Source organism: Sardina pilchardus, chromosome 9, assembly GCF_963854185.1.
Source record: "Sardina pilchardus chromosome 9, fSarPil1.1, whole genome shotgun sequence".
NCBI lineage: Eukaryota > Metazoa > Chordata > Actinopteri > Clupeiformes > Clupeidae > Sardina > Sardina pilchardus.
The window spans coordinates 80,001-95,000 of record NC_085002.1 but is presented as its reverse complement, the minus strand read 5'-3'; the positions used below and the strand labels follow the sequence as shown (position 1 = coordinate 95,000).

At 45.6% G+C, this 15,000-nt stretch overlaps 1 protein-coding gene across 4 annotated transcripts in view; it reads left to right on the top strand.

The window, feature by feature from the left end:
- Window positions 1-15,000, top strand: part of ipo9 (importin 9) — a 31,312-nt gene that overhangs the window by 14,599 nt on the left and 1,713 nt on the right. For all 4 annotated transcript variants that reach the window (XM_062545162.1, XM_062545161.1, XM_062545164.1 and 1 more), the window contains 6 exons: window positions 2,718-2,866; window positions 3,082-3,210; window positions 7,436-7,711; window positions 9,013-9,179; window positions 11,089-11,222; window positions 11,786-11,905. In XM_062545162.1, the coding sequence (XP_062401146.1) occupies window positions 2,718-2,866; window positions 3,082-3,210; window positions 7,436-7,711; window positions 9,013-9,179; window positions 11,089-11,222; window positions 11,786-11,905 (975 nt within the window). The remainder of the gene's footprint in view (window positions 1-2,717; window positions 2,867-3,081; window positions 3,211-7,435; window positions 7,712-9,012; window positions 9,180-11,088; window positions 11,223-11,785; window positions 11,906-15,000) is intronic.

Below are 15,000 nucleotides of genomic sequence, written 5' to 3'. Positions count from 1 at the left end.
ACACACACACACACACACACCATCGCCATCTTCCTCAAGTACAGCAACGGTACACACACACACACACACACACACACACACACCATCGCCATCTTCCTCAAGTACAGCAACGGTACACACACACACACACACACACACACACACACACACACACACACACACCATCGCCATCTTCCTCAAGTACAGCAACGGTACACACACACACACCATCGCCATCTTCCTCAAGTACAGCAACGGTACACACACACACACACACACACACCATCGCCATCTTCCTCAAGTACAGCAACGGTACATACACACACACACACACACATACACACCATCGCCATCTTCCTCAAGTACAGCAACGGTACATACACACACACACACACACACACACATACACACCATCGCCATCTTCCTCAAGTACAGCAACGGTACATACACACACACACACACACACACACCATCGCCATCTTCCTCAAGTACAGCAACAGTACACACACACACACACACACTAGCCCTTTTCAGACTGAGAAATGGTACATTAGCGTTACAGAAATAGCGGGTTCAGGGGAGTTTGCTGTGTGACAGGTAGACATGTTTTGGTCCCGGGTTGCCTGCATAGCGGGTTCAGGGGAGTTCGCTGTGTGACAGGTAGACGTGTTTTGGTCCCGGGTTGCCTGAAGCCAAGTTCAGAGGCGAGTTTTGGGAGGCGTTGCCTAGCAGCACGTCACACGCAATTTGGGAGTGAACAATGACGTTAAGCATGCCTCGGACCTCGGAGATAAACTGATAAACACAACTGTCATGCTAGTGCTACGTGGTTTAGTTTCCAAATGATGGCGGGCCACTTGGTATGTTATTTGAATGCCAAATGAGGTCCTTTTGTCTGTCGAAGTCATATTTGAGTGTGCCGAGTCCTGAACGACTGCTGCCATTTCAGTTAGCTCGTTGGCTAGTTAGCTAGCATTAGGCAAATGTTCCAAAAAGACGTGCTGGCAGCAGACGGTTTTGGTAACAGCAACAATAAACACTTGACAGAAGCGCTGCGAAAAGCGCTCAACGCAAAAAAAACGCGATTGGTGGACACAGCAGCTAAAGTTGTCCTTGTCTCTTGTGTGTTTCCTGTATTTTAACCTCCTGCCTTGCCAAATACGTCATCAGTCACACACCCCTAATAGCGGGGTTGATGTAGACCCTGTGGTGGCGTCGTTATGAAAGGCGCTACTGACTCGTGTGTCCTGTGGTGTAGACCCTGTGGTGGCGTCGTAATGACTGGTGTGTCCTGTGGTGTAGACCCTAATGACTCTTGTGTGTCCTGTGGTGTAGACCCTAATGACTGGTGTGTCCTGTGGTGTAGACCCTACTGACTCTTGTGTGTCCTGTGGTGTAGACGTTGGCGCTAATGACTGGTGTGTCCTGTGGTGTAGACGTTGGCGCTAATGACTGGTGTGTCCTGTGGTGTAGACGTTGGCGCTAATGACTGGTGTGTCCTGTAGTGTAGACCCTGTGGTGGCGTCGTCTCGTGTGTCCTGTGGTGTAGACCCTGTGGTGGCGTCGTTGGCGCTACTGACTGGTGTGTCCTGTGGTGTAGACCCTAATGACTGGTGTGTCCTGTGGTGTGTCCTGTGGTGTAGACCCTAATGACTGGTGTGTCCTGTGGTGTAGACCCTAATGACTGGTGTGTCCTGTGGTGTAGACCCTAATGACTGGTGTGTCCTGTGGTGGCCCTAATGACTGGTGTGTCCTGTGGTGTAGACCCTGTGGTGTAGACCCTAATGACTGGTGTGTCCTGTGGTGTAGACCCTGTGGTGTAGACCCTAATGACTCTTGTGTGTCCTGTGGTGTAGACCCTGTGGTGGCATCGTTGGCGCTACTAACTCATGTGTCCTGTGGTGTAGACCCTACTGACGCGTGTGTCCTGTGGTGTAGACCCTGTGGTGTAGACCCTAATGACGCGTGTGTCCTGTGGTGTAGACCCTAATGACTCTTGTGTGTCCTGTGGTGTAGACCCTGTGGTGGCATCGTTGGCGCTACTAACTCATGTGTCCTGTGGTGTAGACCCTGTGGTGTAGACCCTACTGACGCGTGTGTCCTGTGGTGTAGACCCTAATGACGCGTGTGTCCTGTGGTGTAGACCCTAATGACTCGTGTGTCCTGTGGTGTAGACCCTGTGGTGTAGACCCTAATGACTTGTGTGTCCTGTGGTGTAGACCCTACTGACTCTTGTGTGTCCTGTGGTGTAGACCCTGTGGTGGCATCGTTGGCGCTACTAACTCATGTGTCCTGTGGTGTAGACCCTGTGGTGTAGACCCTACTGACGCGTGTGTCCTGTGGTGTAGACCCTAATGACTCGTGTGTCCTGTGGTGTAGACCCTGTGGTGTAGACCCTAATGACTCGTGTGTCCTGTGGTGTAGACCCTGTGGTGTAGACCCTAGTGACTCGTGTGTCCTGTGGTGTAGACCCTACTGACGCGTGTGTCCTGTGGTGTAGACCCTGTGGTGTAGACCCTAATGACTGGTGTGTCCTGTGGTGTAGACCCTAATGACTGGTGTGTCCTGTGGTGTAGACCCTAATGACTGGTGTGTCCTGTGGTGGCGTTGTTGGCGCTACTAACTCGTGTGTCCTGTGGTGTAGACCCTGTGGTGTAGACGTTGGCACTAATGACGCGTGTGTCCTGTGGTGTAGACCCTGTGGTGTAGACCCTAATGACTCGTGTGTCCTGTGGCAGACCCTGTGGTGGCGTCGCTGGCGCTGGACATCTTTAAGGAGCTGTGCCAGGTGGAGGCGTGCCAGGAGCCCATGCAGATGCGGCTGATCCCCACACTGGTCAGCATCATGCAGGCGCCCGCGGACAAGATCCCCGCCGGACTCTGCGCGGTGAGAACTCTGTGTGTGTGTGTGTGTGTGTGTGTGTGTGTGTGTGTGTGTGTGAGAGGCATTAGCTTCTGTCTGCTGTGCATAATGCCTAAGATCCCCAAGCAGCCAGTTGGCCTGTAGTATGCCCACTTCTTCCGAAGGGTGACTTTGTGTGTGTGTGTGCGTGTGTGTGTGTGTGCGTGTGTGTGTGTGTGTCCGTGTGTCCGTCCTGACAGACGGCGATTGATATCCTGACGACGGTGGTGCGGAACACAGCGCCCCCTCTGTCCCAGCTGCTGGTGTGCCAGGCCTTCCCCGTGGTGGCGCAGTGCACCCTCCGCACCGACGACAACACTACCATGCAGGTGAGACAGGGGGCGCCACTGAGCACACACTGCACACCCTCTACAGCAGGGGTTTTCAAAGTGGGTGCCGCGGCACCCTGGGGTGCCGTGACGCATGCTCAGGGGTGCCGCGGAATTGTCAAGGCTTGATAATTTGATGACATTTTAAAAAGCATAATATCCATTTCAAAATTCATTTTATTGCAAAAACGTATTTGCAGCACTAACAATAGGCTACAGTTCACTGTATCGTACTGTGCTGTATGTAGGCTACTTATTGTTTGTTCGGTGACTTCGTTCGTTATTCCGTATGGCGGAGTGCAGGTATAGGCGCAATGGATACGTTTTTAAAAAGAACGCCATGCACCTCCACGGGGACAGACCTCGGAATCTGACCAGACGAAATCAGCAAAGAGAAAAGTGAGGCAATATAGCGACTCCTACCTCCAGTATGGGTTCACTTGGGGTGGCGAGGTAACATAACCTGACTTTCGCCAGATCCTGTAGTTCGCTGTCTGCTTCACACAAGGATCTGGGACTTCTCGATAGGAGATGTATTTCTGAAGGCGGGTCCTTGTAAAACATCCTCGCATGTGATTTGATAAACCACTTGCCTGTTATCTTGAATGACGTGCTAGGCTTCTTCAAGTTCTTGCCAAACCCGGTCGGAAGAAGAGTAAAAACATCCTTGCCACCAATAAATGTCTTCAAAACTATTCTCTGAAAGAATGAATACTCGATAGATTCGACAAAACGGTTGAAATAGCAGAATCAATGTCAGCACAAGACTCCTCGCTGCGTGCCGCCATTGTTATTTGAATCAAACTCTCGCTTCGGCGCTCCTGATTGGCTGCTCATTTTTTGATCACTGGCACAGGGGTTTGGATTGCCCTCGCGTCCAGACCCTTGTGTGGAGCTCAGCGAAACGCCTCTGGTGGAGCATGGCGGAACTACAAGGGTCTGGCGAGAGTCAGGCTAGAGGTAACATGTCCCACACCAGTATGCCTGGTCTGCAGGGAGACGTGGGCTAACGTTGGCTACGGCTATTGGGGAAGTTTGCGCTTCAAATACGAGTCCACTTATGCTAGTGGCCTTTGCCAGCTGCTCGCTAACGTCAGATGTCGATGAGGACAAATTTACAGATAACTTTTTATTTTGCAAAGAACTGACCAACCATGCTGCCGGAGATGAGATATTCAGGGTGACAGATGAATACGTGAGGAACAATAATCTTAGCTGGGATATGTGCGTAAGTGTGTGCACTGCCACTGACGGGGCGGCCTCAATGACAGGTCGGGTCAAAGGCTTTGTAACGAAAGCTATGCAACAGAATCCTGCCATGGTAGCGACGCATTGCATGTTGCATCGGGAGGCTACTGCAAAAACGATGCCTCCAGACCTGACGGATGTATTGAATCAAGTCGTAAAAATAGTTAATTACGTTAAATCAGGTCCCCTTCAAACACGGTTATTCACTGCCCTCTGCAGTGAAATGGGTTAAGACTGCACACCGAGGTCAGGTGGTTATCAAGTTGTCTCTTCACATCCTGTTCACCATTTATTCAAAAGTTCAATTAAATTAGTTGAATGAAAGTAGTTCATTTGAATAAAACAAAAAAGATATTAACTTCACCTTATCTTAGTAATGCATATAATAAAAGCAGTTTTGGCCTATCCAACATATCACAAGGTTAAAGAAAATGGCATGAAGTACAAATATGGCACAAAGGAGGTTAAGTAAAAAAAGTAAAAAAAAAAAAAAATAAGGGTGCCGTGGATGGAGAGAGATATGTTTAGGGGTGCCGTAAGCCAGAAAAGTTTGGGAACCACTGCTCTACAGAACTACACATACCCTCAATACCCTCTACAGAACTACAAATACCCTCAATACCCTCTACAGAACTACAAATACCCTCAATACCCTCTACAGAACTACACATACCCTCAATACCCTCTACAGAACTACAAATACCCTCAATACCCTCTACAGAACTACAAATACCCTCAATACCCTCTACAGGACTACACATACCTTCAATACCCTCTACAGAGCTACAAATACCCTCTACAGAACTACACATGCCCTCAATACCCTCTACAGAGCTACAAATACCCTCTACAGAACTACAAATACCCTCAATACCCTCTACAGAGCTACAAATACCCTCTACAGAACTACACATGCCCTCAATAGAACTAAACATACCCTCAGTAGAACTAAACATACCCTCAGTAGAACTACACTAATCCAGCGAAACACGGAAGTAACGCAGCGCCGCCATTACTGCGTGGCTGGTTGCTAAGAAATTAGGCCGTTGGTTCCATAGGCGGCTGTTGCAGAGGTTAGCTGTCATTAATACACGTCTTAATACCTTATGTTGTTAATAAATTCATTGGTAAGTTGGTAAGTTTTGCCACAGTCTGACATCATTTATCCAATGTTCCCTTTCACCAGACATTTTCTTTCATGAGCGGGATCTCTTGTTAGACATTCTCTGACAGGATGCTTTCATTGAAAATTAGTGTTAGTGTATAGAACTACACATGCCCTCAATAGAGCTACACATACCCTCAATAGAACTACAGTAGAACTACACATGCCCTTAAAGGGATATTCCGCCATTTTTGGAAATACGCTCATTTTCCACCTCCCCTCGAGCAAAACAATCGATATTTACCTTGTTCCCTTTCATCCAGCCATTCTGTGAGTCTGGCGATACAACTTTTAGCTTCAGCCTAGCATAGATCATTGAATCGGATTAGACCATTAGCTTCTTGCCTGCTAGCTTCATGTTTAAAAGTGACTAAGATTTCTGGTAATTTTCCCATTTAAAACGTGTCTCCTCTCAAGTTAGAAAGTGAAATAAGACCAACTGAAAATGAAACCTGGCGTTTTTCTAGGCTGATTTGACATGGAACTACACTCTCATCTGGCGTAATAATCCAGGCAACTTGCAAACTACTGGCACTACTACTGCTTGTTGTCTATGGGGACTATTTTCAGATGCTGCGTACGATATCACTGCGCCTATGGTACGTTTGCAAGTTGCCTTGATTATTACGCCAGATGAGTGTGTAGTTCCATGTCAAATAAGCCTAGAAAAACGCCAGGTTTCATTTTCAGTTGGTCTTATTGCACTTTCTAACTTGAGAGGAGACACGTTTTAAATGGGGAAATTACCAGAAATCTTAGTCACTTTTAAACATGACGCTAGCAGGCGAGAAGCTAATGGTCTAATCCGATTCAATGATCTATGCTAGGCTGAAGCTAAAAGTTGTATCGCCAGACACACAGAATGGCTGGATGAACGGAAACAAGGTAAATATCGATTGTTTTGCTCGAGGGGAGGTGTAAAATGAGCGTATTTCCAAAAATGGCGGAATATCCCTTTAATAGAACTACACATGCCCTCAATAGAACTACAATAGAACTACACATGCCCTCAATAGAACTACACACACCCTCAATAGAACTACAATAGAACTACACATGCCCTCAATAGAACTACACACACCCTCAATAGAACTACACGTGCCCTCAATAGAACTACACACACCCTCAATAGAACTACAATAGAACTACACATGCCCTCAATAGAACTACACGTGCCCTCAATAGAACTACAATAGAACTACACACACCCCCAATAGAACTACAATAGAACTACACATGCCCTCAATAGAACTACACACACCCTCAATAGAACTACAGTAGAACTACACATGCCCTCAATAGAACTACACATACCCTCAATAGAACTACACGTGCCCTCAATAGAACTACACGTGCCCTCAATAGAACTACACACACCCCCAATAGAACTACAATAGAACTGCACATACCCTCAATAGAACTACACACCCCCAATAGAACTACACATAGAGAGGATATTCCTGGTCATGAGTGACGTGTCCCTTGTCGTACGCTTAATAATATTTCTTTCAGTCCAGCGGCCGTAGTTGGAATTCTACTTCCTGTGCTTGGATGTGTGATTAGAGTGCCATCAGCTGAGTCTACATAACACAACTGCCAACTGCTAACTGCTAACTGCTAACTGCTAACCCCTCTGTCTGTCTGTCTGTCCCTCTCCACCTCTCCCTGCTTTTGTATCTCTCTCTCTCTCTCCCTCTCTCCCTCTCTCCCTCCCTCTCTCTCTCTCTCCCTCTCCTTCTCTCTCTCCCTCTCTCCCTCCCTCCCTCCCTCTCTCCCTCTCTCCCCCTCCACCATGGTCTGGTGTGTGTGTAGAACGGCGGGGAGTGCCTGCGGGCGTACGTGTCGGTGTCGCTGGAGCAGGTGGCGGGGTGGCGTGACGAGCAGGGGCACAGCGGCCTCTGGTACGTCATGCAGGTGGTCAACCAGCTGCTGGACCCGCGCACGTCCGAGTTCACGGCCGCCTTCGTGGGCCGCCTGGTGTCCACGCTGATCTCCCGCGCCGGCACCCAGCTGGGCGAGCAGCTGGACCAGATCCTCAGGGCCATCCTCAGCAAGATGCAGCAGGCCGAGACGCTCAGCGTCATGCAGGTGAGACACCAGCAGGGGGCCACATCCACTTATCCTGTAGTGTTTAATCACAGTGTTTATTTCCTGTAGTTTTTAATCCTGGTGTTTATTTCCTGTAGCTTTTAATCCTGGTGTTTATTTCCTGTAGCTTTTAATCCTGGTGTTTATTTCCTGTAGTGTTTAATCACAGTGTTTATTTCCTGTAGTGTTTAATCACAGTGTTTATTTCCTGTAGTTTTTAATCCTGGTGTTTATTTCCTGTCGTTTTTAATCCTGGTGTTTATTTCCTGTAGCTTTTAATCCTGGTGTTTATTTCCTGTAGTGTTTAATCACAGTGTTTATTTCCTGTAGTTTTTTATCCTGGTGTTTATTTCCTGTAGTTTTTAATCCTGGTGTTTATTTCCTGTAGTTTTTAATCCTGGTGTTTATTTCCTGTAGCTTTTAATCCTGGTGTTTATTTCCTGTAGCTTTTAATCCTGGTGTTTATTTCCTGTAGTCCTTGATTGTGGTGTTTATTTCCTTTATCTTTTAATCCTGGTGTTTATTTCCTGTAGTTCTTGGTCATGGTGTTTATATGTCTTGTAGTTTTTAATCCTGGTGTTTATTTCCTGTAGTCCTTGGTCATGGTGTTTATATGTCCTGTAGTTTTTAATCCTGGTGTTTATTTCCTGTAGTCCTTGATCATGGTGTTTATATGTCCTGTAGTTTTTAATCCTGGTGTTTATTTCCTGTAGCTTTTAATCCTGGTGTTTATTTCCTGTAGCTTTTAATCCTGGTGTTTATTTCCTGTAGCTTTTAATCCTGGTGTTTATTTCCTGTAGTGTTTAATCACAGTGTTTATTTCCTGTAGTTTTTAATCATGGTGTTTATTTCCTGTAGTTTTTAATCCTGGTGTTTATTTCCTGTAGTTTTTAATCCTGGTGTTTATTTCCTGTAGCCCTTGATTGTGGTGTTTATTTCCTGTAGCTTTTAATCCTGGTGTTTATTTCCTGTAGTGTTTAATCACTGTGTTTATTTCCTGTAGTTTTTAATCCTGGTGTTTATTTCCTGTAGCTTTTAATCCTGGTGTTTATTTCCTGTAGTTCTTGGTCATGGTGTTTATATGTCCTGTAGTTTTTAATCCTGGTGTTTATTTCCTGTAGTTCTTGGTCATGGTGTTTATATGTCCTGTAGTTTTTAATCCTGGTGTTTATTTCCTGTAGTCCTTGATCATGGTGTTTATATGTCCTGTAGTTTTTAATCCTGGTGTTTATTTCCTGTAGTCCTTGATCATGGTGTTTATATGTCCTGTAGTTTTTAATCCTGGTGTTTATTTCCTGTAGTCCTTGATCATGGTGTTTGCGCACCTGGTCCACTCCCAGCTGGAGCCTCTGCTGGAGTTCCTGTGCAGTCTGCCCGGCCCCACTGGGAAACCCGCCCTGGAGTTCGTCATGGCCGAGTGGATGAGCCGGCAGCACCTCTTCTACGGCCAGTACGAGGGCAAAGTCAGGTGAGACCACACACACACACACACACACACACACACACACACACACACACACACACACGCGTAATGTAATGTCCCTTCCCGCAGTACGGTGGCGCTGTGTAAGCTTCTGCAGCACACACACACACACACACACACACACACACACACACGTAATGTAATGTAATGTAATGTCCCTCCCCGCAGTACGGTGGCGCTGTGTAAGCTTCTGCAGCACACACACACACACACACACACACACACACACACACACACACACACACGTAATGTAATGTAATGTAATGTCCCTCCCCGCAGTACGGTGGCGCTGTGTAAGCTTCTGCAGCACACACACACACACACACACACACACACACACACACACACACGTAATGTAATGTAATGTAATGTAATGTAATGTCCCTCCCCGCAGTACGGTGGCGCTGTGTAAGCTTCTGCAGCACACACACACACACACACACACACACACACACACACACACACACACACACACACACGTAATGTAATGTAATGTAATGTCCCTCCCCGCAGTACGGTGGCACTGTGTAAGCTTCTGCAGCACACACACACACACACACACACACACATACACACACACACACACACACGTAATGTAATGTAATGTAATGTCCCTCCCCGCAGTACGGTGGCGCTGTGTAAGCTTCTGCAGCACACACACACACACACACACACACACACACACACACACACACACACACACACACACACACACGTAATGTAATGTAATGTAATGTAATGTCCCTCCCCGCAGTACGGTGGCGCTGTGTAAGCTTCTGCAGCACACACACACACACACACACACACACACACACACATGTAATGTAATGTAATGTAATGTCCCTCCCCGCAGTACGGTGGCGCTGTGTAAGCTTCTGCAACACACACACACACACACACACACACACACACACACACACACACACGTAATGTAATGTAATGTAATGTCCCTCCCCGCAGTACGGTGGCGCTGTGTAAGCTTCTGCAGCACACACACACACACACACACACACACACACACACACACACACACACACACACACACACGTAATGTAATGTAATGTAATGTAATGTAATGTAATGTAATGTCCCTCCCCGCAGTACGGTGGCGCTGTGTAAGCTTCTGCAGCACACACACACACACACACACACACACACACACACACACGTAATATAATGTAATGTAATGTAATGTCCCTCCCCGCAGTACGGTGGCGCTGTGTAAGCTTCTGCAGCACACACACACACACACACACACACACACACACACACACACACACACACACACACACACACACGTAATGTAATGTAATGTAATGTCCCTCCCCGCAGTACGGTGGCGCTGTGTAAGCTTCTGCAGCACACACACACACACACACACACACACACACACACACACACACACACACACACACACACGTAATGTAATGTAATGTAATGTCCCTCCCCGCAGTACGGTGGCGCTGTGTAAGCTTCTACAGCACACACACACACACACACACACACACACACACACACACACGTAATGTAATGTAATGTAATGTCCCTCCCCGCAGTACGGTGGCGCTGTGTAAGCTTCTGCAGCACACACACACACACACACACACACACACACACACACACACACACACACACACGTAATGTAATGTAATGTAATGTAATGTCCCTCCCCGCAGTACGGTGGCGCTGTGTAAGCTTCTACAGCACACACACACACACACACACACACACACACACACACACGTAATGTAATGTAATGTAATGTAATGTCCCTCCCCGCAGTACGGTGGCGCTGTGTAAGCTTCTGCAGCACACACACACACACACACACACACACACACACACACACACACACGTAATGTAATGTAATGTAATGTAATGTCCCTCCCCGCAGTACGGTGGCGCTGTGTAAGCTTCTACAGCACGGCCTCAACACCAACGACAAGCGATTGCAGGACATCGTCGTCAAGGGAGACGAGATCTTCGCCCCGGAGGAGGGCATTCGCACCCGATCCAAGTCAGCAAAAAGTAAGAGCACATCTCTCTCTCTCTCTCTCTCTCTCTCTCTCTCTCTCTCTCTCTCTCTCTCTCTCTCTCTCTCTCTCTCTCTCTCTCTCTCTCTCTCTCTCTCTCTCTCACTCTCACACACACACACACACACACACACACACACACACACACACACACACACACACACACACACACACACACACACACACACACACACACACACACACACACACACACCTCTCTCTCTCACACCTCTCTCTCTCTCTCTCTCTCACACACCTCTCTCTCACACACCTCTCTCTCTCTCTCTCTCTCTCTCTCTCTCTCTCACACACACCTCTCTCTCTCTCTCTCTCTCACACACCTCTCTCTCTCTCTCTCTCTCTCTCTCTCTCACACACACCTCTCTCTCTCTCTCTCTCTCTCTCTCTCACACACACCTCTCTCTCTCTCTCTCTCTCTCTCTCACACACACCTCTCTCTCTCTCTCTCTCTCTCTCTCACACACACCTCTCTCTCTCTCTCTCTCTCTCTCTCTCTCTCACACCTCTCTGACTGATGGTGTGTGTTGTCTCCGTCAGACCCCGAGCGCTGGACCAACATTCCGCTGCTGGTGAAGGTCTTTAAGCTGATCGTCAACGAGCTCTCATCCGTGCTGGAGGCCAACGCAACACGCACCTCTGCTGCCGACTGGAGTCAAGGTGAGAAATACACACTCTCTCTCTCTCTCTCTCTCTCTCTCTCTCTCTCTCTCTCTCTCTCTCTCTCTCTCTCTCTCTCTCTCTCTCTCTCTCTCTCTCTCTCTCTCTCAATTCAATTCAATTCAATTCAATTCAAAAGTGCTTTATTGGCATGACAAATATTTAGACACTTGTATTGCCAAAGCAATTATCACATACATTGGACATACAGGTTTAAGACATGGACATAGCAACAGACAATAATCAGAATGTAGAGATAAAACATGTTCCTAAACAGACATTCATATATAACCTATAATATGAACTATTGAGGAATACTAATGCCATTTTTAAACAAAGGATAATGACTCTCTCTCTCTCTCTCTCTCTCAATTAAATTCAATTCAATTCAAATTAGCTTTATTGGCATGACAAAGAAACATTGTGTTGGCAAAGCTTACACATGATATAACTGTACACATTCAAATGATAATAATAATAACTATAAGGACAATAATAATAATAATATATATGTATAAAAGCATACTAAAATAAAATAAATACAAAATAAAAGTGTATTAATAAGGCAAAATAATACTGTGGAATGAAGGAGGGAAAAGGACTCACTATCAGGAATTCTACTGCTATCTTTTCACAATTGTGCCCTCCCATCAAATAGGGAAGCTTATCTTCATTTGATCCCTGCTGAAAAAAACAGCCTGACCAGCTAAAGGTGGTTTGCTGGTTGACCAGCTTGTTAACCAGCTTATTTGACCACCCTTTGATGGTTAACCAGCTAGACCAGCAAAACTCTCGCCAAAACACACCTTCAGCTGGTTTACCCAGCTTATGATGGTAATTCAGCTGGTTTTGATTGTCGTACCACCTTAAGCTGGTCATTTTAGTTGGTGTTGCTGGTCTACATTGCTGGTTTTTACTGACCACGCCAGCTTATGTTGGTTATTCTAGAAAACCAGCTTGACCATCTTTGTCAAGCTTGACAGGCTGGTCACCAGCATGACCATCTTAAACCAGTTGTATCCCAAACGACAGGCTGGTCACACCAGCACGACCAGCTTCCTCAGATGGTCACGCCAGCATGTCTAGCTGGTGGCCTAACCAGCTACACCAGCAAAGACCAGCAATAATAACTTTGTATTGGGCAAAGACCAGCTAAAACCAGCTAAAACCAGCTACCAGCCTAAGCTGGTTTCTTGCTGTTTTTTTCAGCAGGGATAGCATGGGGAATTGGGGAGCAATTTTGGCAATGTTGTCGAAGATTTTATTCCTAATCAGGGTGTAATTTTTGCTATCAGGTAGTCAAAAGGGTCTCTCTCTGGGTTGGTTCTCTTCTGTAGAAGGGCAATGTGATTACATTCCTCTGGTTTTGAGGACAGAACATGGTAGTCGAATTTGGATGCTCTTTTTTGTATGTCGACCAATAGTGGATATCGTCCCAGTTCTGCCCTACATGCAATATTTGTTGCATTCCTGTATACCCCCAAGATGTTCTTGCAGAATTCCAGGTGTAGTGTTTCTGCTGGGCTTTTGTCCCATAGTTCATAATTATTTTGGTGTTTAATGCCCCAAATTTCACTGCCATATAAAATAATTGGCTTGATGACCGAATCAAAAATCTTTTGCCACAATTTGACAGGGGTGTTATATTGGTATAGAGATTTTCTAATACAATAATATGCTCTTCGTGCTTTGTCGACTAAGTCTTTTATTGGCAGATTAAAATTGCCTGTGGAAGAAATATTTAGGCCCAGATAGTTATAGTTTGTTACTTGTGAAAGTCTGTTTTCACCAAGTGTGAAATTATATTTATTTTCTGTTTAATTCTTTATTAATTGGAAGGTTGTACAGTTGGGAGTAGTTTTCCAGGATTGACACATTCTCCTGTAGCCCCTCCTTAATTGGGGACAGAAGTAGCAGATCATCCGCAAACAGCAAACATTTAATGTCTCTACCCCCGATTGGGACTTCTGGTCATTTGGATTTTGCTATGTCTGATGTTAGATCATTGATATATAAATTGTCTCTCTCTGTACAGACACACCAGCATGTCTCAAACTTCATTTTGACACAAGTTGTAAGGCAAAGAATAATAAAACTCAAAGTGTAATGTGCGTGTGATGGTGTAATGTGTGTGTGATGTCTACATTACAGTGGAATACTCAAAGTGTAATGTGTGTGTCAAGTCAAGTCAAGTCAAGTCAAGTTTATTTATATAGCACATTTCATACACAGAGGTCATTCAATGTGCTTTACATAAACAAAAACCAAACAGTAATTATAGCAGATAAAAGCATAGATGGGCAAAGAGTAATAGTAGTAATAATAATAATAATAATAATAATAATAAAAAGATAATAATAGAAAATAAAAACAAAGCATAAATCAAGATCAAATCAATAAGGAATAATTAACATAAAAGACTCCAGATGGAATAATTAAGAGACAGTTAGCAGAAAGCATCTGAGAACAATTTGGTCTTAAGTCTAGATTTAAAACAGGCTGCAGTTGGGGCCTTTTTAATGTCATCAGAAAGTCGGTTCCAAAGCTGAGCCGCATAGCAGCTAAAAGCTGCTTCACCATGTTTAGTTCTAACAGCAGGTGTTACTAAGAGGTTTTTCTCCTGAGACCTCAGAGGACGAGAAGGTGTGTACTGCTGAAACATGTCTGATAGGTATTTAGGTCCTGCTCCATTTACTGATTTATAAACAATTAGTAGTGCTTTAAAGTCAACTCTGTGACATACTGGAAGCCAGTGCAGAGATTTAAGAATTGGAGTAATGTGCTCAGTTCTTTTTGTTTTTGTGAGAACCCTAGCTGCTGCATTTTGAATCATCTGCAGCTGTTTGATAGTCTTTTTAGGAAGGCCTGTGAAGAGCCCATTGCAGTAATCAACCCTGCTGGAGATAAATGCATGAATGAGTTTTTCTAAGTCATGTTTTGACATTAGCCCTCTCAGTTTGGCAATATTTTTGAGGTGATAAAAAGCTGATTTAGTTATCATGTGTGTGTGATGCCTACATTACAGTGAGGGATTGGCCCTATACACAGTGCTGGGGCAACACTCCCTCAATGCATGTCGTTTCATTTATTGTGTG